Source organism: Oryctolagus cuniculus, chromosome 13 (genome assembly GCF_051225735.1).
Source record: "Oryctolagus cuniculus isolate XC-2025 breed Fujian yellow rabbit chromosome 13, ASM5122573v1, whole genome shotgun sequence".
NCBI classification, from domain to species: Eukaryota; Metazoa; Chordata; class Mammalia; order Lagomorpha; family Leporidae; genus Oryctolagus; species Oryctolagus cuniculus.
In genome coordinates, this window is record NC_142879.1 from 1,578,253 (window position 1) to 1,601,125 (window position 22,873).

General features: G+C 54.0%; 1 protein-coding gene across 6 annotated transcripts in view; it reads left to right on the plus strand.

Moving 5' to 3' along the window:
• The window catches only part of RGL1 (ral guanine nucleotide dissociation stimulator like 1), a 192,632-nt gene that overhangs the window by 53,855 nt on the left and 115,904 nt on the right, over positions 1-22,873 (plus strand). For 5 of the 6 annotated variants that reach the window (XM_070055004.2, XM_089311969.1, XM_089311967.1 and 2 more), the window contains one exon: positions 10,618-10,781. In XM_070055004.2, the coding sequence (XP_069911105.2) occupies positions 10,647-10,781 (135 nt within the window). In that variant the 5' untranslated portion in view covers positions 10,618-10,646. Of the gene's footprint in view, positions 1-597; positions 864-10,617; positions 10,782-22,873 lie in introns of those variants that run through there. The other variant, XM_070055003.2, reaches the window with a different exon arrangement.

Consider the following 22,873-nt stretch of genomic DNA (forward strand, 5'->3'; position numbering starts at 1 on the left):
GGGGACTGATTCCTAATCAGAGGTTGCGATTGGGCAGGCACGGCACAGAGCATGGAAGTACGGGTGCTGTCCGTGTGGCCTCTTGCTCCTGGTGCACCCGGCGCTGGGGTTGGTCAGCAGCACCCCACTGGTCACTCCCCAGGAAGCTGATCGGAGGGCTCCGTGTGCGCCAGCTGCTGTGTGGTGACGGGCTCAAGGAGCGGTGTGGAGCAGAGCGTGGCACAGGGCAGTCACACTGTCCTTGCTGTGTGGAGACTGGCCGGGGGGGGAAGCACTGGCTCCCTCCAGCTGCCCCTCCCAGAAGCGCTTTTACAGGAGAGGCTGCCCCATCCACACCGCGCAGCAGGCCAGAGCCTAGCAGAGCCCCACAGAGCCCCCTTCCTCTTGTGGGCCTGAAGTGGGGACAGGCCAGCCTGCTTAGAAGTCACTTACGGTGACTTGTGCATCAGCTGCAAAGAGCTGGCGCTTGCAGACTTTGGGATTTCCCCCATGAGACGGCCGCTCCTGAGTGCATGCAGGAGCCCAGACTCCTGGGAGTGCCGACGCGTGACCATGTACGTGCTGCTGCTTTGTGAGTGGAACGCTCACTGTCACTGTGAAAGGACGGGGTGCAGTGGGGCGGTGCCGACGGTGAGCTGGTGTCTGAGCGGTGCTCGCCCAGCGCCTGGCCTGCTGAGGGCAGGAGGGAGGCGTGGCGTGCACGTGGCGGGCAGTGTCGCTGAGTGGCCCAGGATGGCTCCCACCTGACTCCGACCCGGATAAGAATTAGCGATGCTCCCCCCGTGGTGTTTGCGGTCTGCCTTTTCAGCCGGTTCAAACTGGAGTTCACAGAATTGCGAAACACTGGGGCCTGGGACAGTCATGTGAGTTATGATTCTGTCTCATTTTAAGCTTTCAAGTGACATAATCGTTGAGCTTTTTGTTGTAATGAAAATTCAGGTTCTAAGAAATCCAGTCTCCTGGAATTCTCTGCCTCGGGGTCTCAGCTGCAGGGCCCTCTGTGGAAGCAAGCGCCCTCTCCCTCCCCCGGGTGGTGCCTGCCCCTCGGACGGGGGTCCCAGGGAGCTCCAGGCCTTTCCTGGGGCTGGCCCTGTGCTGAGCAGGGCTTGCCCAACACGCCGAGGAGGCCCACAGGCTCAGTCTGGGGCTTGCTTTCTTCCCCATTATTAGGGCTTCTGCCAGATTCTGTCAGCGAGGGGGGAAAGTGTAGTCTGAAGTCCAGTTGGAGCAGCCTTTACCAAGTGTCGTGTGGCCCAGGGCAGGAGGGCCGTGCCCCTTGCTTTCCTGCGTCTCACGGGAGGCAGTGGGTGGCTCCTGAGGCGGTGCCGACGCCTCTGGCATTGTGCAACCTTGCCCAGCATTCACTGTGACCTCACAGAATTAAAATTCCTTTGAAAATCATTGCCCAGCGAGTGACATTTATTCTAAAGTATGTCAAATGCTTACTCCTTTATTCTGGCAAAGGCTTTTTTTTTTTTTTTTTAAACAAAATTATTCTGTGTGAGGGTGATGGAGATTTTTGAAAAATACTGAAGCAGCGTGCCGTCCTGCCCCCGGCACGGGAGGCAGGTAGTTGGGGAAAACCAAGGGAGAAGCACACAGCGTGTGTGTGTTGGGGGTGGGGGCGGTGAGCAGAAGAAGCCGTCGCTGGCAGGTGCTGCTGCCAGGCCTCCTAGGGACCTGGTATCTCCCGTCACTCACACATCACCTGGCCCTCGCCCCAGAGGCGAGTCTGTTTTCAGAAGGGGAGATGCTAAAACGTACCTCCCGCGACTTGGGGGCTGTGTCCCCAGACCTGCCTGGATCCCCCGCTTGGTAGGTGCGGCAGCAGTCGTGCTGAGAGAACCCTGCACCCAGCCAGCCTTTGGGGCTAGGGGCTGGTGAGTGTGGGTGAGCGCCAGCCGTCCGAGGCCCCGGCAAGCTTGCGGTTGATCAGACGTCTGGGAGTTCGTGTTGTGTGAGGAGCACAGGCTAAGGGCCACATCCATGAGTGCCAGGGGCGTTACGGTGTTGTCCTCGGCGTCAGACTTCCGTGGATGTGCAAGATGGGCACGTGTGTGACACGGGAGCGGCCCACAGAAATCGGTCTCGCGATGCTCTGTTACGTGGTCTGAGTCCTGCCGCGTCTGTGGGGAATAATCCAGTGCATTTTAGTTGTTTTGCTGTTTACTGCCTGGGGAGGAGAGTACTCTGTTTCAAAACTGTAGGGTTGCAGAGTCCTGTAGTCTGTCTGTCCACAGCACAGCAGAGGACACTGAGGGTTCCAGAGAGAATTACCTGTAGCCTCGAGATTTTTTAAGAAAAGATTTATTGTGTTTATTTGAAAGACCGAGTTAGGCCGGCGCTGCGGCTCACTAGGCTAATCCTCCACCTTGCGGCGCCGGCACACCGGGTTCTAGTCCCGGTCGGGGCGCCGGATTCTGTCCCGGTTGCCCCTCTTCCAGGCCAGCTCTCTGCTGTGGCCAGGGAGTGCAGTGGAGGATGGCCCAAGTACTTGGGCCCTGCACCCCATGGGAGACCAGGAGAAGCACCTGGCTCCTGCCATCGGCGGCCATTGGAGGGTGAACAAATGGCAAAGGAAGACCTTTCTCTCTGTCTGTCTCTCACTGTCCACTCTGCCTGTCAAAACAAAAACAAAAACAAAACCGAGTTAGAAGAAGAGAAGAAGAGACAGAGAGGTTATCCGTCTGCTGGTTCATTGACCAAATGGCCACATGGCTGGAGCTGTGCCACTCCGAAGCCAAGAGCTTCTTCTGGGTCTCCCATGTGGGTGCAGGGGCCCAAGGACTTGGGCCATCTTTTGATTCTTTTGCAGGCCATTAGCATGGAGCTGGATCGGAAGTGGAGCTGCCAGGACTCGAACTGGCACCCGTATGGGATGCCGGCACTGCAGGCAGAGGCTTAACCCACTGTGCCACAGCTCTGGTCCCTAACCTTGAGATTTGAACCCGCTGGGATTTCAGTGCTTTATTTCCGATGTGTTTCGGAAGCTTTGAGCAGAACTAAGATACAGACTGTTCTTACTAGCTGCCTCGGCAGAGATGTTGAAGCCAGCAGGAGAGCACAGCCCAGACCTCAGCTCCTAGGGCGGAGAACCAGGGGGAGGAGGAGGGGATGGAGGTGGCAGGACAAGTGATCAGGGGACGGAGGCTGCACAGCTGCAGGAGCACCAGGCGGAGCCGTGCCAGACAGCTGTGGCACTGACACGTGCCAGAGACGCGGCGCAGCAGGGCGTCCCCGAGGTTCTGAACGGGAAGCGCTTGTTTGCCATTGCAGTTGTGTTGAGAGGGACGTGAGGGGAGCGACACGTCTCGTGCCTTCTTGCTTATCACAGGACGAAAAGTCCGAATCAGCAGCTTGTGAAGGCCAGCCCGGCCCCAGGGAAGCTGTGTCCTGGCACTCACCCTTCGATTGTGTCTGAAAGGGCGTTTTATCAGGTGGCAGGAACGGGCCTACCAGCGACCGGATACCGACACGTTTTACTTCAGGACGAGCCCCTGGAAGCTGTGCACTTACTTCAGTGACCGGTCGGGCCCAGAGCTGTCCACTGGCTCCTCTGTTAAGACCCCAGCGGGTGAGGATTTTTTGAAGGAATGGAGGAAGTCAGTTATTACACTTAAATATCACAGATTTATGTATCATTAGCATTTGTTAGGAAATATTTTAGAAAGGAGATACAGACCTTAGAAGCTCAGATTTCAAATAAAGCAAGCGATACTTTCAGTGATAATCATTTTATTGTTTCAAACTATAATCATAATAAGTAAGGATCGCTGTTTCCATCAGTTTGTAACTGCAATCAGTTTATTAAAGGCAGCTGAAACCTGAACTTCTGGTTGGAGGAACCTGTGGATCTCACTTAACCGTGGAGTCTTGGAAGGCGCCAGGTGTCAGGCGGCTCCCCGGCTCCTCCCGTCCTGCCCCGGGGGGCGACAGCTTTCCCGCTGGTGCGCAGCCTCAGCCCTTGACTGTCACAAGCAGGGGCTGGGTGATTTCCTTTCCTGATTTCTGGGAACAGTTTGGCTTCTGTGTTTTCTGATGAGGGATTTGCTTTTATTGACATTTGGTTTCCTCCTCAGCTTAAGGCTGATCTTGCCGTCCGGTGGTTCCAGAACTTGTGTTGGGTGCCAGGTGTTTCGGATGAGAATTGTTCAAAACTGATTTCCCGGAGGGCTCATGAGGCTTCAGGCCAGTTCTTAGCTAGAATAGAAGCCGCTGCCTTTTGGGATGATGGCAATTCCACTGTAGCTGGTGAGGCTGTTCATAGTCTGACGGTGGTTCTGCTGTAGCTGGCGAGACTGTTCATAGTCTGACGGTGGTTCTGCTGTAGCCGGCGAGGCTGTTCATAGTCTGACGGTGGTTCTGCTGTAGCCGGCGAGGCTGTTCATAGTCTGACGGTGGTTCTGCTGTAGCCGGCGAGGCTGTTCATAGTCTGACGGTGGTTCTGCTGTAGCCGGCGAGGCTGTTCATAGTCTGACGGTGGTTCTGCTGTAGCCGGCGAGGCTGTTCATAGTCTGACGGTGGTTCTGCTGTAGCCGGCGAGGCTGTTCATAGTCTGACGGTGGTTCTGCTGTAGCCGGCGAGGCTGTTCATAGTCTGACGGTGGTTCTGCTGTAGCCGGCGAGGCTGTTCATAGTCTGACGGTGGTTCTGCTGTAGTCGGCGAGGCTGTTCATAGTCTGACGGTGGTTCTGCTGTAGTCGGTGAGGCTGTTCATAGTCTGACGGTGGTTCTGCTGTAGCCGGCGAGGCTGTTCATAGTCTGACGGTGGTTCTGCTGTAGTCGGCGAGGCTGTTCATAGTCTGACGGTGGTTCTGCTGTAGTCGGTGAGGCTGTTCATAGTCTGACGGTGGTTCTGCTGTAGTCGGTGAGGCTGTTCATAGTCTGACGGTGGTTCTGCTGTAGCTGGCGAGGCTGTTCATAGTCTGACAGTGGTTCTGCTGTAGCCGGCGAGGCTGTTCATAGTCTGACAGTGGTTCTGCTGTAGCCCGAGAGACTGTTTGTAGTCTGATGGTGGTTCTGTAGCTGGTGAGGCTGTTCTCATAGTCTGACGGTGGTTCTGCTGTAGCTGGCGAGGCTGTTTAGTGTTAGGCTATCTTTACCCGCTATATCTCACCCCGGTTAGAATGGCTCACATTCAGAAATCTACCAACAACAGATGCTGGAGAGGATGTGGGGAAAAAGGGACACTAACCCACTGTTGGTGGGAATGCAAACTGGTAAAGCCACTATGGAAGTCAGTCTGGAGATTCCTCAGAAACCTGAATATAACCCTACCATTCAACCCAGCCATCCCACTCCTTGGAATTTACCCAAAGGAAATTAAATTGGCAAACAAAAAAGCTGTCTGCACCTTAATGTTTATTGCAGCTCAATTCACAATAGCTAAGACATGGAATCAACCCAAATGCCCATCAACAGTAGACTGGATAAAGAAATTATGGGACTTGTACTCTATAGAATACTATACAGCAGTCAAAAACAATGAAATCCAGTCATTTGCAACAAGATGGAGGAATCTGGAACACATCATGCTGAGTGAATTAAGCCAGTCCCAAAGGGACAAATATCATATGTTCTCCCTGATCGGTGACAACTAACCATCCACAAAAAAGGAAACCTGTTGAAGTGAAATGGACACTATGAGAAACAGTGATTTGATCAGCTCTTGTCCTGACTGTTGATGTACATGTAATACTTCATCCCTTTTAGTATTTTTTTTGTTCTAGTTAATACTATTGATTGAACTCTGTAATTAACACACAATTATTCTTAGGTGTTTAAATTTAACTGAATAATGATCCCTGTTAAATATAAGAGTGAGAATAAGAGAGGGAGGAGATGTACAGTTTGGGACATGCTCAATCAGATTTGCCCCAAATGGTGGAGTTAGAAATGTGCCAGGGGATTCCAATGCAATCCCATCAAGGTGGCATGTACCAATTCCATCTCACTAGTCCAAGTGATCAATTTTGGTTCACAATTGATCACACTGATAGGTCTAAGAGTCAAAGGGATCACATAAACAAGACTAGTGTCTGCTAATACTAACTGATAGAATAAAAAAGGGAGAGAACGATCCATCATGGGAAGCGAGATACACAGCAGACTCATAGAATGGCAGATGTCCTAAATAGCACTCTGGCCTCAGAATCAGCACTTAAGGCATTCGGATCCGACTGAAAAGCCCATGAAAGTATTTCAGGCATGGAAAGCCAAGATACTCTGGCAAAAAAAAAAAGCCTAACTGAAAGATCTCTGCGAGTGAGATCCCAGTGGAAAGAATGGGCCATCAAAGAAGGAGGTACCTTTCTCTGAAGGGAGGAGAGAACTTCCACTTTGACTATGACCTTGTCTAAATAAGATCGAAGTCAGCGAACGCAAGAGGCTTCCATAGCCTTGTCAACTCATGGCTAGAGCCTAGGGAGATTACTGACGCCATCAACAAGAGTGTCAAATTGTTAAGTCAACCACAGGAGTCACTGTGTACTTACTTCTCATGTGGGATCTGTCCTTAATGTGTTGTCCAATGTGAAGTAATGCTATAACTAGTACTGAAACAGTATTTTACACTTTATGTTCTGTGTGGGTGCAAACTGATGAAATCTTTATACTAAATTGATCTCTGTATATAAAGATAATTGAAAATGAATCTTGATATGAATGGAATGGGAGAGGGAGCGGGAGATGGGAGGGTTGCGGGTGGGAGGGAAGTTATGGGGGGGGGGAAGTTATTGTAATCCATAAACTGTAATTTGGAAATTTGTATTTACTAAATAAAAGTTAAAAAAAGATTTATTTATTTTACTTGAAAGTCACAGTTACACAGAGAAGGAGAGGCAGAGAGAGACAGAGAGAGAGGTCTTCCATCCGCTGGGTCTCTCCCCAATTGGCTGCAATGGCTGGAGCTGCACTGATCCGAAGCTTGGAGCCAGGAGCTTCTTCCGGGTCTCCCACATGGGTGCAGGGTCCCAAGGACTTGGGTCATCTTCTGCTCTCCCAGGCCATAGCAGAGAGCTGGATTGGAAGAGGAGCAGCCGGGTCTAGAACTGGCGTGTTTAGGCCATCTTAGTGCTAGCTTCATGGAGTTTGGCTTGCAAGCCTTGACAGCGGTTTCACAACAGAAAGCCATTCAATTCCGGACGCGCAGTGCATCAGAAGTAGAGGAAGTCTACACAGACCTGCTGTGTAGATTCAGGTGCTTTTCAGGGGGATGGGAGAGTGCCTGTAGTGCAGGAATTGTTTAAAGAAAGTACAGAATGGAACTCGAGATTTGAAAAGGCAAAGGCGGGTCAGCAGCAGGGCTGAGCCAGGATTTGTGGGGCTCCGTGCAGAAGGACAGTGCAGGGCCTTTGTGCAGGAATTCCTAGCAGGGATGGGGTGCGTTCAACCAAATCTGGGGCTCTTCCTAGCGGGAGCCTCAGTGGTGATGCAGGTCACACACCTGAGGGCTTGCCCAGGTGAGGGGCTGAGGGCCAGTGGAGCAGGAAAGGAGTGACTGCCCGTCCAGCCGTGAGGGTTCGTCCCGGCGCTCGGCCCCGTGCCCTGTCCCCGTCGGCTGCGACTGTGGCTCCTGGGACACCTCGTGCGGTTAGCTGAGGCTCTGACACTCCGGCCCTAGTCCAGAGAGCAGGTGCGATCCTCAGTGGTGGGCGGGAGGGAGGAGCTGAAGGCCCCGACGACCAGGGCCGGGTGAGCCGGGGCTCTGCGGCTTGGTGGCAGAGCCGTCACGTCCTGCTCCTCACCGACTCGCAGCGCTCGCTGCGGGCACGGGGGACAAGGTGATGTGTGTGTGGCCACGTTCCGGAAGCGGCTGAGTCTTAGGGTGAGGATCTCACAAGGTCAAGGCTCCCTCCTTGTCCCGAATGCCCGGGGTGGGCTGTCGCGGACCAGGGATGTGCGTGGGGAGTCAGCCCACCTGGAGTCCGCCAGCTTCCACTTGCTGCCCTGTGTCTCCTGCGGTTCTGTCGTTCACCCCAGGACTTGGTGGCTCACCTGTCCTGTTGTTTCCATGGCACGTGAAGGATCGTTTTCCTAGTTGTTTTGATTTATTGTTTGTTGTTTACAGCCTCGTCTCCAGTAAAAGGGTGGGATTTCCTTCCCTACTGATCTGGCCTGTGTCCAGCTGCCTGTTTGTTTTGACTTCCTTTTTGTGGCCTGAAACCTCCCCATGACTGTGCTGTTTGTTCCTTGTGTGCGTGGTTGGCGTCCTGTATGAGCCAGTCTACTCCAGCTCCTCCGTGAATTGGGCGGGCTCTGTTGCCTCGCGCCCCGCAGAAGTCGCGATGCTCCGGGCTTCTAAGGGCTTTGGATGGTGTGGGTCAGGCTTTCCTTATCACTGCTCCCTGCGGGAGGCGGGCTTCTCACACTGCGGACCCGTTCCCCTGCCCTCCTGCAGACTCCGTGTCTGCTTCGGTTCCTCTGGGGGGAGGCTTATGTGCACACGACGCCCGCTTTCTGTAGACAGTCTCAGTTCCGTGAAGACATTTCCAAGAAAGCCAGTCTTGCTAACTAAGGAGCAGTTCCGCCTTGCGTGTTAGCTGCCTGGGGTGTGGCGGGTGTAGACTGGCCCCTTCTTTGAGAACGCACCGCCTGCTAGGTCGGTAGAGTTAAAGAAAAGGCAACTTGCGTTTCACATCTGCTATTTCTTTTTTTTTTTTTTTAAGATTTATTTATTTATTTGACAGGTAGAGTTACAGACAGTGAGAGAGACAGAGAGAAAGGTCTTCCATCCAATGGTTCACCCCCCAAATGGCTGCAGCTGTGTCAATCCGAAGCCAGGAGGCAGGTGCTTCTCCTGGTCTCCCATGGGGTGCAGGGCCCAAGCACTTGGGCCATCCTCCACTGCCCTCCCAGGCCACAGCAGAGGGCTGGACTGGAAGAGGGACAACCGGGACTAGAACCAGAGCCCATATGGGATGCTGGTGCTGCAGGTGGAGGATTAACCTAGTGAGCCACGGTGCTGGCCCCTCACATCTGCTATTTCAATATTAGATCTGCTGCCTGTTTTCACAGTTTCTACAATGATTGAATCAACTGCTCGACCAGACGTTTATTTAGTACTTACTTTGTGCGTGTCCCATCTGCACTCTCAAAGGCTTGTAAGACGGGGTGGAGACAGAGAGGAAGGCAAACGGATAGAATGAGGTGTTGCAGGTGGCACGGTGGACAACGCGGGGGGCCTTGATGGGCTTGGGGTGGGGACAACAGGTCACACTCCACGCCGAAGTGCCTCGTGTGTCACCCCCACACAGCTGGACAGAGTGGCCGAGGAGGCGGCAGTGCAATGCCAGGTGGGAGAGCAGCACAGAGGGCGTGAGAAGCAGGATTTTATTCTCCAGGTGGATGGCTCTGGACTGGTCGCTTCTCACCGCGGCGGCGGAATGCTGGAGGCAGGCTGACTTCTGGAGGGTGAGGTCCGGTCTGCTCAGTAGGTGGCCCCGGTGATGGTGTTGCTGCTCAGGGTCCTGAGGTGGCACGGGGTGTCGCACGGCAGAGACACGGAGCACGTGCGCCTGTCCTTGTCTGTGGAGTTTCTCGTCAAGCTGTCTCCACCCCAGCAAGCTGGAGCAGTCGGGTCACTCCCCACGACCTTGCCCTGAGACCCCATAACTGGGTTGCGTTTCTGCCGCCTCAGTGCATCTGATGCAGGCTGGAGACTGGGCTGGCACGACAGAGCTGCTGCTCAGGGAGGTCAGAGACTTGGCTGGGGGCGGGGAGAGCCCGACGGCCGCGCGATGCCGTGCCAGGCATGGCCTACGGGACTGAGCAGCGAAGCAGCAGTGGGAAGTTGTCACCTCGCGGGATTGGCACTGGCTTTCAGTATTGTCTCCCGGGAGGGCAGTGCCGCTAGCACACGCGGGAGGGGCTGGCAACACGGTGCCAGGTGAAGAATCCTACGACCGAACTTGTTGTGTGTGCCTAGCACAGATGCTTGAAGGGTCCCACTCCTGATGCCACTGCGGGTGGCTCCTGCACCAGTGTCCCAGTGTGGGGACCTGCCGGTGTCACTCAGACTTGCCCCTGTCACCACGCCCACCCTCCGATGAGTGATGAGATTCAGCAGCCGCCGACACTTTGGCTTTGCTTCAAAAAAAAATTTTTTTTTTAATTTTTATTTGACAGAGTTAGAGAGAGACAGAGAGAAAGGTCTTCCATTTCCGTTGGTTCACCCGCCAAATGGCTGCTACGGCTCGTGCAGTGCACCGATCTGAAGCCAGGAGCCAGGTGCTTCCTCCTGGTCTCCCATGCGGGTGCAGGGCCCAAGCACTTGGGCCATCCTCCACTGCCTTCCCGGGCCACAGCAGAGAGCTGGACTAGAAGAGGAGCAACTGGGACTAGAACCCAGTGCCCATATAGGATGCCGGCGCTGCAGGTCGGGGATTAACCAAGTGAGCCACGGCGCCGGCCCCGACTGTGCTTCAGCAGTTATGTCACGTTGTCGCCTCCCTGGAGAAGCCGTGTTTCACATGTCACAGGTGCCCTCGGAGTCGATGCCTGCTGCGATGCTGTCTTCAGGGGTCGGTCTCGTTACCCACAATCAAGTGCGCTCGCTTGCCTTCGTGTCTCCTTCTGTGGCCCTGCGTGTTTTAACCTGGGTCGCTCTCCTTCCACACAGATCTGCGATGCCCCCTGCCCGGCTCTTTCATGATGGATGGGACGCCTGTGGGAGAGCCCACCCATGTGGTGTCTAAACTCAGACTGTCCCCCGAGGAGGAAGGCACGGAACGCTGGCTGATGGGAGACCAGGCTCGAGTGTGGGACGCTTTAAAGACGGAGGAGGTAAGACGGCTCCACACCATGGAGTCGGCGGTGCTGGCTCCGCATGTGCTCGCGACCATTGTTCTCAGCGTAGCACCAGCACAGCTAGACGGGAGAACGGCAGGCCAGGGCAGACGCTGGTGGTGCGGGAGGCCAGAGCTCGGCAGTGTGTGTCGGCGCCGGCACCCAGGTGTCTCCACTGACGCTGCCGAGGGAGCCCGGGTCTCGCCTTCCCTTCCAAGGCTGCCTCTCTGTGACTTCTCTCCTCAAGCCTGTTACCACCGAAGTTCCAGCACGCGTGTGTGTGCACCGTGTGTGTGTGCTCTCTCTCAAGCCTGTTACCATCGAAGTTCCCAACACACGTGTGTGTGCACCGTGTGTGTGTGTTCTCTCAAGCCTGTTATCATCGAAGTTCCCAGCGTGCGTGTGTGTGCACCGTGTGTGTGCACTCTCTCTCAAGCCTGTTACCACCGAAGTTCCCAGCACGCATGTGTGTGCACCGTGTGTGTGTGCTCTCTCTCAAGCCTGTTACCATCCAAGTTCCCAACACGTGTGTGTGTGCACCATGTGTGTGTGTTCTCTCAAGCCTGTTACCATCCAAGTTCCCAACACACGTGTGTGTGCACCGTGTGTGTGTGTTCTCTCAAGCCTGTTATCATCGAAGTTCCCAGCACGTGTGTGTGTGCACCGTGTGTGTGTATGCTCTCTCTCAAGCCTGTTACCATCGAAGTTCCCAGCACGCGTGTGTGTGCACCGTGTGTGTGTGCTCTCTCTCAAGCCTGTTACCACCGAAGTTCCCAGCACGCGTGTGTGTGCACCGTGTGTGTGTGCTCTCTCTCAAGCCTGTTACCACCAAAGTTCCAGCACGCGTGTGTGTGCACCGTGTGTGTGTGCTCTCTCTCAAGCCTGTTACCACCGAAGTTCCAGCATGCGTGTGTGTGCACCGTGTGTGTGTGCTCTCTCTCAAGCCTGTTACCACCGAAGTTTCCAGCACGCGTGTGTGTGTGCTCTCTCTCAAGCCTGTTACCACCGAAGTTCCAGCACGCGTGTGTGTGTGCTCTCTCTCAAGCCTGTTACCATCGAAGTTCCAGCATGCGTGTGTGTGCACCGTGTGTGTGTGCTCTCTCTCAAGCCTGTTACCACCGAAGTTCCAGCACGCGTGTGTGTGTGCTCTCTCTCAAGCCTGTTACCATCGAAGTTCCAGCATGCGTGTGTGTGCACCGTGTGTGTGTGTGCTCTCTCTCAAGCCTGTTACCACCGAAGTTCCCAGCGCGCGCGTGTGTGCACCGTGTGTGTGTGCTCTCTCTCAAGCCTGTTACCATCGAAGTTCCAGCACGCGTGTGTGTACACCGTGTGTGTGTGTTCTCTCAAGCCTGTTACCATCGAAGTTCCCAGCACGCGTGTGTGTGCACCGTGTGTGTGTGCTCTCTCTCAAGCCTGTTACCACCAAAGTTCCAGCATGCGTGTGTGTGCACCGTGTGTGTGTGCTCTCTCTCAAGCCTGTTATCATCGAAGTTCTAGCATGCGTGTGTGTGCACCGTGTGTGTGTGTGCTCTCTCTCAAGCCTGTTACCATCGAAGTTCCCAGCACACGTGTGTGTGCACCGTGTGTGTGTGTGCTCTCTCTCAAGTCTGTTACCATCGAAGTTCCCAGCACATGTGTGTGTGCACCGTGTGTGTGTGCTCTCTCTCAAGCCTGTTACCATCGAAGTTCCAGCACGCATGTGTGTGCACCGTATGTGTGTGCTCTCTCTCAAGCCTGTTACCATCGAAGTTCCAGCATGCGTGTGTGTGTACCGTGTGTGTGTGCTCTCTCTCAAGCCTGTTACCACCGAAGTCCAGCACGCGCGTGTGTGCACCGTGTGTGTGTGTGCTCTCTCTCAAGCCTGTTACCACCGAAGTTCCCAGCACGCGTGTGTGTGCACCGTGTGTGTGTGCTCTCTCTCAAGCCTGTTACCACCAAAGTTCCAGCACGCGTGTGTGTGCACCGTGTGTGTGTGCTCTCAAGCCTGTTACCACCGAAGTTCCAGCATGCGTGTGTGTGCACCGTGTGTGTGTGCTCTCTCTCAAGCCTGTTACCACCGAAGTTTCCAGCACGCGTGTGTGTGTGCTCTCTCTCAAGCCTGTTACCACCGAAGTTCCAGCACGCGTGTGTGTGTGCTCTCTCTCAAGCCTGTTACCATCGAAGTTCCAGCATGCGTGTGTGTGCACCGTGTGTGTGCTCTCTCTCAAGCCTGTTACCACCGAAGTTCCCAGCGCGCGCGTGTGTGCACCGTGTGTGTGTGTGCTCTCTCTCAAGCCTGTTACCATCGAAGTTCCAGCACGCGTGTGTGTACACCGTGTGTGTGTGTTCTCTCAAGCCTGTTACCATCGAAGTTCCCAGCACGCGTGTGTGTGCACCGTGTGTGTGTGCTCTCTCTCAAGCCTGTTACCACCAAAGTTCCAGCATGCGTGTGTGTGCACCGTGTGTGTGTGCTCTCTCTCAAGCCTGTTATCATCGAAGTTCTAGCATGCGTGTGTGTGCACCGTGTGTGTGTGTGCTCTCTCTCAAGCCTGTTACCATCGAAGTTCCCAGCACACGTGTGTGTGCACCGTGTGTGTGTGTGCTCTCTCTCAAGTCTGTTACCATCGAAGTTCCCAGCACATGTGTGTGTGCACCGTGTGTGTGTGCTCTCTCTCAAGCCTGTTACCATCGAAGTTCCAGCACGCGTGTGTGTACACCGTGTGTGTGTGTTCTCTCAAGCCTGTTACCATCGAAGTTCCCAGCACGCGTGTGTGTGCACCGTGTGTGTGTGTTCTCTCAAGCCTGTTACCACCAAAGTTCCAGCATGCGTGTGTGTGCACCGTGTGTGTGTGCTCTCTCTCAAGCCTGTTATCATCGAAGTTCTAGCATGCGTGTGTGTGCACCGTGTGTGTGTGTGCTCTCTCTCAAGCCTGTTACCATCGAAGTTCCCAGCACACGTGTGTGTGCACCGTGTGTGTGTGTGCTCTCTCTCAAGTCTGTTACCATCGAAGTTCCCAGCACATGTGTGTGTGCACCGTGTGTGTGTGCTCTCTCTCAAGCCTGTTACCACCGAAGTTTCCAGCACGCATGTGTGTGCACCGTATGTGTGTGCTCTCTCTCAAGCCTGTTACCATCGAAGTTCCAGCATGCGTGTGTGTGTACCGTGTGTGTGTGCTCTCTCTCAAGCCTGTTACCACCGAAGTCCAGCACGCGCGTGTGTGCACCGTGTGTGTGTGTGCTCTCTCTCAAGCCTGTTACCATCGAAGTTCCCAGCACGCGTGTGTGTACACCGTGTGTATATGGAGAGAGATGTTTCTTCCTTGGTGGAAATTAGAAGTTTTGTGTCTGGGATAAACTCATGCCCGGTGGCAGGATACCAAGGCGTCGTCTTGCTGTGGACGCAGTGGAGTGGAGAGCGGTGAGGGGCACTGGAGAGAAGGGAACTGTTTCCTGTGTCTTTCAGGTGTGGCCTCCCCCATCTCTTCTGCTCTGCTGTGATTGGCGCTAGAGGTGGGTTTTTGCTCTTTAAAGTCCCACATTTAGGAGCCAGTTGCCTTCTGGCACTGTAAAACAACCTCCCGCAGAGAGAGCGAGAAGGAGGGGGCGTGGTCACACCCGCCTGTTCACGCCCTGGGTGCCCACAGCAGCAGGGTCCAAGGCTCTGTCTTCTCTGGGAGAGTGTCAACAGCAGGGTGCGGGTGTCCCAAGTGGTGATTTTTTTTTTTTAAAGATTTATTTGAGAGGTAGAGTTACAGAGCGGGAGGGAGGGAGGGTAAGAGGGAGGGAGGGAAGGAGGGAGGGTCTTCCATCCACTGGTTCACTCCCCAATGGCTGGAGCTGGGCTGATCTAAAGCCAGGAGCTCCTTCTGGGTCTCCCACATGGGTGCAGGGGCCCAAGTACTTGGGCTGTCTTCCACTGCTTTCCCAGGCCACAGGCAGAGAGCTGGATCAGAAGTGGAGCAGCCAGGACTTGAACTGGCGCCGTATGGGATGTGGGAGCTGGTGCTGCAGGTGGAGGCCCAGCCTCCTGAGCCACAGCCCTGGCCCCTCCAGTGGCATCTTAACCCCTGTGACAGACGCCCCCTCCAGGAGGCTTTGGTGCCCGGGAAAGAGCGTCTGGGGAAGAGGTGCAGGAGCGTGGGTGTGAGAGGAACGTCCGTGGCGTGGAAACGCGGGACGGAGGAGGAAGAGGGCTCTGCCGTGGCATAGACCAGCAGCTGGCATCCAGGCCGCGGCCCTGGTGACGCTGTCTGGGGGAGTGTGTGGGCTCTGGCCTCGTTTCACAAGCCTGGAAATCTTCTCTCGGGTATCTTGAAGCAGATCTGAATTTCTGGGCGCACACATGAGTTAGTTTATTTCACTGGTGTATAAAAAGTAGACGGCAGTCCCTTAACTGACCAAGAGCAGGGCTGCTGGAAGGTGCAGAGTGGGTTCTCCGTGTGGGCCAGCACGGAGAGGAGGCCAGAGAAAGGCGCGGACGCGGATGGAACGCTGCACGTCCCTGTTGGACAGCGTGGGCCCGAGTGTCGGCTGAGGCCTTGTGATTGCAAGCGGCAGAAGTGGCACCGAGCAGGGCAGAGTGGGCCTGCCTGGAGGATGCTGGAAGGCCGCAAGGATGGAGAACTTGGCAGAGTTGTCCCGCACCTGCCCCGTGCTCGTCTCGGCTCAGGACGCAGAGTGGAGGAGAGCGGCCCTCGCTGCCGCGTTCACTCCCCTGTCTCTCGAGACGAGAACAGGAGTCTGCCTGAGAAGTGGTCACACCAGGCCTCACTGCACTGGGGCGTGGACTCCGAATTTCTGACATTCCACATATCTTCTGCTTTAGGCCAGTGCCCTGATAAGCAGTGGGAGACAGGAAGATCATAGAAGCAAATGCCGCCCTTTCTGCCGGGCGCTCCACAGCAGGTTCATGTTTCGTAAAGAGACCAAACACTGGGGCTGGCGCTGCGGCGTAGCCGGTAAAGCCGCCGCCTGCAGTGCCGGCATCCCATATGGGCGCCAGTTCGGGTCCCGGCTGCTCCACTTCGGATCCAGTTCTGCTATGGCCTGGGAAAGCAACAGAAGATGGCCCAAGTCCTTGGGCCCCTGCCTCTGCTTGGGAGACCTGGAAGAAGTCCCTGGCTCCTGGCTTCGGATCGGCACAGCTCTGGCCATTGCAGCCATCTGGGGAGTGAACCAGCGGATGGAAGACCTCTCTCTCTCTCTCTCTCTCTCTCTCTCTCTCTCTGCCTCTCTGTGTAACTCTGACTTTCAAATAACTAAATAAATAAAAAAAGAAACCAAACGCCATCAGCAGCAGCTGGAATCTGTGCCTCCCACAGGCCCAGTGTGCTGCATGCCTGGGGCTGACCTGTCCTCCCGCTGGTCCTGGCCCTGCCAACTAAGTCGTGCTTTTGAAACCTCGTGTGTAGGGGACACAGGATCTGTCTACCAGACAGCACGCAACGTCTGTACGTGCATACACAGCGTGATGTCTCCTCAAGCGTGGACCCCTCCCAAGTCCTTCTCCTGGCTTCCTCAGAGAGACGTACACGACGTTGTTGGTGTCTGTAGCCCTCCCCCGTGCAGGGGAGCAAGGCTGTCCTCCTGTTTGCCCGGAGCCCGGAGCTGTCCATCCGCCTCTCCCCCTCCCGCTTCTCCCTAGCCTCGGCTACCGCAGCTCCTAGGAGGCTGCACGAGTGGCACCAGGTGACAGCTGAATCTGTGTCACTGAGTAACGTGGACATTCTAGTGACTGACAGAGTCCGTGGACGTGAACTCTCTCCCCACTTGTTTATGTCCTTCAGTTTCCTTCACAGGGTTTCATAGACGTCCACCTTTGTGATCAAATTTATTCCTAAGTATTTTTTGTCCTATGGCAAGTGGGATTACCTCCTGCTTTGCAGATGGTTGCTCCTGGTGTCTAACAGCGCCAGATTTTTATGTGGACTTTGCATCCTTCAGCTTTGCCGAGCCTGAGTTCTAATGGTTTGGGTAAGACCACGTCATCCGCAAGCAGTGATGGTCGGACAGTTTCCTTTCCCACGTGGAGGCCCTTTCTTTCCTCTCATCTGATTGCTCCGATTGGACGTCCAGCACGACGTGGAGTAGAGGGGACGTCCTCATCGTGTGCCAGGCACTAGAAAGCCTTCCGCTCGTCTCCACTCAGTGCAATGCTGGCTGTTCACGTGTCTGAACGCTGAGGTGTGTTCCGTCTCTGCCTGGTGCTTGCAGATTTATGAGGGGGATACTGGATTTTATCTGTACAGAAATAACCACTTTTTAAAAAATTCATTTATTTGAAAGGCAGAGTGACAGAAGCAGAGGGAGAGAGAAAGAGAGATATCGGTCTGTCTTCCATCTGCTGGTTCATTCTCCAATAGCCACAATGGCCAGAGCTGCGCCGTTCTGAAGCCAGGAGCTTCTTCTGGGTCTCCCACGCAGGTGCAGGGGCCCAAGGACCTAGACCATCTTCCATTGCTTTCCCAGGCCATAGAATAGAGCTGGATCGGAAGTGGAGCAGCCAGGACTTGAACCAGCGCCCATATGGGATGCCGGCACTGCAGGCGGCGGCTTTACCCACTATGCCACAGCACCGGCCCCAATAACCACTTTCTTGAAATTTCTGTCTAATCTTTCTTTTGCTTCTAAAGTTTTTTCTGCATATACGCGTGTCTCCAAACAAAATTGTTTCTACACACATAATTACACATACACCTAAGACATACGTAGTGTGTGTGTAGAGTATCTTTGGCTTTCTTTCTTTCTTTCTTTCTTTCTTTCTTTCTTTCTTTCTTTCTTTCTTTCTTTCTTTCTTTCTTTCTTTCTTTCTTTCTTTCTTTCTTTCTTTCTTTCTAGATTTATTTATTTATTTGACAGGTGCAGTTATAGAGAGGGAGAGAGAGAGAAAGGTCTTCCTTCTGTTGGTTCACCCCCAAAATGGCCACCAAGGCTGGCACTGCGCCAATCCGAACCCAGGAGCCAGGTGCTTCTCCTGGTCTCCCATGGGGTGCAGGGCCCAAGCACTTGGGCCATCCTCCACTGCCTTCCCGGGCCACAGCAGAGAGCTGGACTGGAAGAGGAGCAACCGGGACCAGAACCCGGCACCCATATGGGATTCTGGCGCCGCAGGCGGAGGATTAACCTAGTGATCCACGGTGCCGGCCCCTCGCTTCTTTCAGCATCCTATTTCTAAGAGTTTAGCGCTCAGCCGCGTGAATGCCTGCAGTAGTGCTCATTCATCGTCAGTATTGCGTGCTGTGCCGTCGTGTGGTTCTGTCCGCGTTTACGTACTCGCGGTCACACTGTTGGACAGCGGGGTTGGTTCGGCATTTTGACCATGAAGGGCCTGCTCCTCTGAACGCGTTTGTGTCTTCCTGGTGTCCGTGTGTCTGCAGGTTGTTTTCCGCAGTGGCGCCCCCAGTCTGTGCTCCCACAGCAGTGCATGAAGCCCCTCCTCGTGCGGCCTTCGCAGCTCTTGGGGTTGTGGGTTTCTCGACTGTTTCAGTCCCGTGGGTGTGAGATGTAATCTCGTCTTCGCTCCTCAGTCTGCCCGCTCCTCAGCTCTGTCTGGCTCTCGTTCTCCTTCAGCCTTTTTCACGTGAGTCCTAACCAAGCCGCCCTGTCTCTCATCTTAGGATGCTTGCTGTATTTTGAGTGTACCTACGGGATGCTTGCTTAAGGTTGGTGTCGAATTCCAGGCTGTGTTTCTCGTGCTCCATCGTCCCGGGAGAAGGGAGCCGGCAGAAGCCTCGGCTGGAGTCCCGGTCGTCTCCTCCTCCGCCACTTAGCTCGTCTCCACTTTGCTGTCCTGCAGGTCTGTTCTTCTCTTTCAGGTCTGGTGAAGCCTTTGGAAGGGAAGTGTCTCCCGGACACACGAGTTGGTCTTTGCCCGGGATGGAAGCCGCTCCCGTCCCCCCGCCCAGTGCGGCTCGGCTGTTTCTTTGCCGTCCCGTGCTCTGTGCCTCAGCGGCTTGCTCGGAATGTCTGGCTCTGTTTGCTGTGTCGCGTTCTCGTTAGTTTGCGATCTGCCACTTCAAGAATGTTACCTTCAGCTGTGTTAACTTGTCCTTTTTTTTCCTTTTTTTTTCAATTATCTTTTTTAAACTTTTATTTAGTAAATATAAATTTCCAAAGTACAGTTTATGGATTACAATGGCTCCCCCCCCATAATTTCCCTCCTACTCACACCCCTCCCATCTCCCACTCCCTCTCCCATTCCATTCACATCAAGATTTATTTTCGTAACTTGTCCTTTAACTCAACCTTTGATTTTTTAAATTTCAATTTTTTACTTCTAGAAGTTCTGCTTTTTGTAAATCTTCTCATTTTATTTAGTCTTTGATTTCTATGTTTATTTTACAAGACATATTTATCAAGAATGTTGAAAGGTCTGAAATTTCATCCTCTTTTTAAAAACAATTTTATTGGAAAGTCAGAGACAGACAGACACACACACAAGGCAGGGGGAGGGGAGAGAGAAAGCTATCTTATCTACCGGTTCATTTCCCAAGTGCCTGCAATAGCCAGTGTTGTGCCAGGCTTGAGCCAGGAGCCAGGAGCTCCATCTTGGTCCCCTGTGTGGGTGGCAAGGACCCAGGTAGTTGAGCCGTTGCCCACTGCCTCCCAGGGTGAACACTAGCAGGTAGCTGGATTTGGGAGCAAAGACGGGGCTTGAACCCAGGCACTCCAATATGGAATGCGAGTGTCCCAAGCCAAGTGGGGACTTAACCCCTGTGCCACAACACCTGCCCCTTCTGCCCCCTTTTGTGAATAGTTTGCTATGCTTGTGTGGATGCTGAAAGAAATAGTGAGGGTGGGTGTTTACTGTCCCACTTAAGAAGCTGCCTAAGGTGCCCGTGTCCCATGTGGGGTACTTGGTTTGGTTCCTGGTTCTGCTTCTGACTCCAGCTTCCTGCTAATGTGGACCCTGGGAGGCAGCAGTGATGGCTCAAGGGGCTGGGTCCCTGCCCCCAAGTGGGGGCCTGGGTTGAGCTCTGGGCTCCGAGCTTTGACCTGGCTCAGTCCTGGCCGTAGCAGGGGTTGGGGAGTGAACCCGCGAATGGAAACTAACCCTCCCTCTCTCCCTCCCCATCGCAAATGAAAAAAAAAGTATTTTTAAAGAAAGAAGACATGAGACTCTTGCTTCAGAGGCAAACACTGAATGACTCACAGGCCAGGGAGCCGTGGGGGTCACCGTGTTTGTTTTGGTTTCCTGTGTCCTGTGTGCTGTCACAGATGACCCTCGGTAGGCGCCTACAGAGATGAGCGGTGCCAGCTGTGGGCACCCGTGGAGGTGAGCGGTGCCGGCTGTGGGCACCTGGCCATTTTACAGAAGCAGTAGGGAAGCCCTGTTGTGTTCCAGCGAGAGACATTCACTGGGCCCTGGAAAGATGGCCTGGGCAGAGGCGAGCCAGGGCCACGCAGAGCGTGCACAACAGTATTCCTCATCGTGGTTTTGTGTTTTGAGTCGTGATTGATTCCCTGAACTCTGGGTCTTGTTCTACAATCTGTTCTTTCTGTTGACTCTTTTTTTTTTTTAGAGAAATTATTATTTTTTAAATTATTTTAAAATTTTTATTTTTTGACAGGCAGAGTTAGACAGTGAGAGAGAGAGAGAGACAGAGAGAAAGGTCTTCCTTTTTCCATTGGTTCACCCCCCAAATGGCCGCCACAGCTGGCGCTGTGCTGATCCGAAGGCAGGAGCCAGGTGCTTCTCCTGATCTCCCATGCGGGTGCAGGACCCAAGCACTTGGGCCATCCTCCACTGCACTCCCGGGCCACAGCAGAGAGCTGGGCTGGAAGAGGGGCAACCGGCACAGAATCCGGCGCCCTGACCAGGACTAGAACCCGGGGTGCCGGCGCCGCGGGCGGAGGATTAGCCTAGTGAGCCGCAGCGGCAGCCCTTTCTGTTGACTCTTGTGCATGGTACTTTGTGGTGTGTGTGTGTGTGTGTGTGTGTGTGTACATTTTGTGGTTTTTGACTCTGAATTTATTTTTCTTGGAATGAAAGGAATTTTTCCAGAGAGAGTTTGCATTTGTTTCTGGGAGCAGGGCCAGCGCCTCTGTGAGCACAGGCTGTGGGCGGGCGGGAGGGCTCGTCACTGAGAACCCTGTGGGGAGAGCACTGCCCTCCACGCTCAGGCCACGTCCGAGGCAGCGGCCTCCCTCGTAAGGTCATGGGAGGGTGTTACCACCAGGTGACACTTTGTGTGCCCAGTTTTTTTTTTTTTTTTTTTTTTTTTTTTTAAGATTTACTTATGTATTTGAATGAGTTACAGAGCAAGAGGGAAGGAGCGGCAGAGAGAGAGCGAGAGAGAGAGCGAGTGCTTCTGTCTGTTGGTTCATTCCCCAGAGAGCTGCAGCCAGGAGCCTGGAACTTCCTCTGGGTCTCCCACGCGGTGCAGGGGCCTGAGCACTTGGGCCGTCCTCTGCTGTGCTCCCAGGGGCGTTAGCAGGGAGCTGGATGGGAAGGGGAGCAGCCGGGACATGGCCTGAGGCTTCATGTGGGGAGCCGGTGCCGCAGGCAGGGCTTCCCCGGCTCTGGCAGAGCATGGCCCCATGCCCTCCTGGGGGTTCCCGGGACCCAGCTGTGGACCTTGTATGAGGAGGCTTCAAACACTGTGAAATGCAATGAGATCACACAGTTCCCGTGGCCTCTCTGAGGTTCCTTGTGTGCTGTGCCCTGTGGGGTCTGAGGTAGAAACCCAGGTGGGGCGGTCTACCCGCGCACGTTTCCCCAGCCAGGGGCTCCTGCACCTCAGGTGCCTCGTGAGACCCCGGTTTCTGCCTGGAGTTGTTCACTCCTCAGCTGCTTTCTTCTTACAGCCCCACCAAACTCGGCCGGAAGTGACACACGGCACTCTTGGTTACCTCCTGTACCGAGGACTGGTGCCTTCGTCCCGTGTTCCCGTAGACCTGGGATGCCAGCACTTCAGATGGCGGCTTAATCTGGCCACAGCGCTGGCCCTATCAAGCATTTTCCTCTTAGTTTTTAGGGTGGGAGGGAGGGAGGGAGGGAGAAAGAGAGTGGGGGGTCTTCCACCCACTGGTTTTATTCCTCCAATACCCACAACAGCTGGGGCTGGGCCAGCTGAAGCCAGGAGCCTGGGCTGCATCTGCATCTCACACTTGGGTTCCCAGGTGCGTTGGCAGGAAGCTGGACCGGAAGTGGAGGAGCCAGGACTTGAACCAGGCACTTCAGTGTGGGATGTGGGAGTCCCAGGTAGCAGCTTCACTTCCGTGTCACAATGACCATCCCAACACTTTGTTTTCTTAAGATTCATTTAAAAGGCAGAGAGAGAGAGGTCTTTTATCTGTTGATTCAGTCCCCAAACGGCTGCAAGAGCCAGGTCTGGGCCAGGTAAAAGCCTAGAGCCAGGGGCTTCATCCAGGTCTCCCATGTGGGTGTGAGAGCCCAAACACTTGGGCCATCTGCTGCTTCCCTAGTTGCATTAGCAGGGAGCTGGATGGGGAGTGGAGCAGTCGGGACACGAACTGGTGCCCGTGTGTGATGCGGCGTTGTAGGCATTGGCTGACCCTGCTGTGCTGTGATGCCAGGTCCGAATTTCCTTTTAAACATGTTTAGTTAACTACTTATGCAGGAATGTTCAGAAGTGACTCCTTATAATTATTGAAAAGTTTCACGTAGACATAAAACAAGTTCTGAGATTTATTTGGAGTTAAATTATTGTTTTCACTTTCAGTGTAGTGATTGCAACATTTTAAATATATTCTTAGATATACATATTTAATTTTTAAATTATTAATATCTGTAGATAATAAAAAGTAATGAAACTTTTACAGAAGGGTCAAGAATGAAAAAACAATTATCTTGTGAAATCTCCATATCATTTATTTTTTAAAGATTTATTTATTTATTATTTGAAAGACAGAGTTAGAGAGGCAGAGAGAGAAAGAGAAAGAGAGAGGTCTTCCATGTACTGGTTCACTCCCCAAATGGCTGCAATAGCTGGAGCTGGGCTGATCTGGAGCCAGCAGCTTCTTCTGGTCTCCCTTGCAGGTGCAGGGCCCCAAGCACCTGGGCCATCTTCCACTGCTTTCCCAGGCCATAGCAGAGAGCTGGATCGGAGGTGGAGCAGCCAGGACTTGAACCGGCACCCATATGGGAT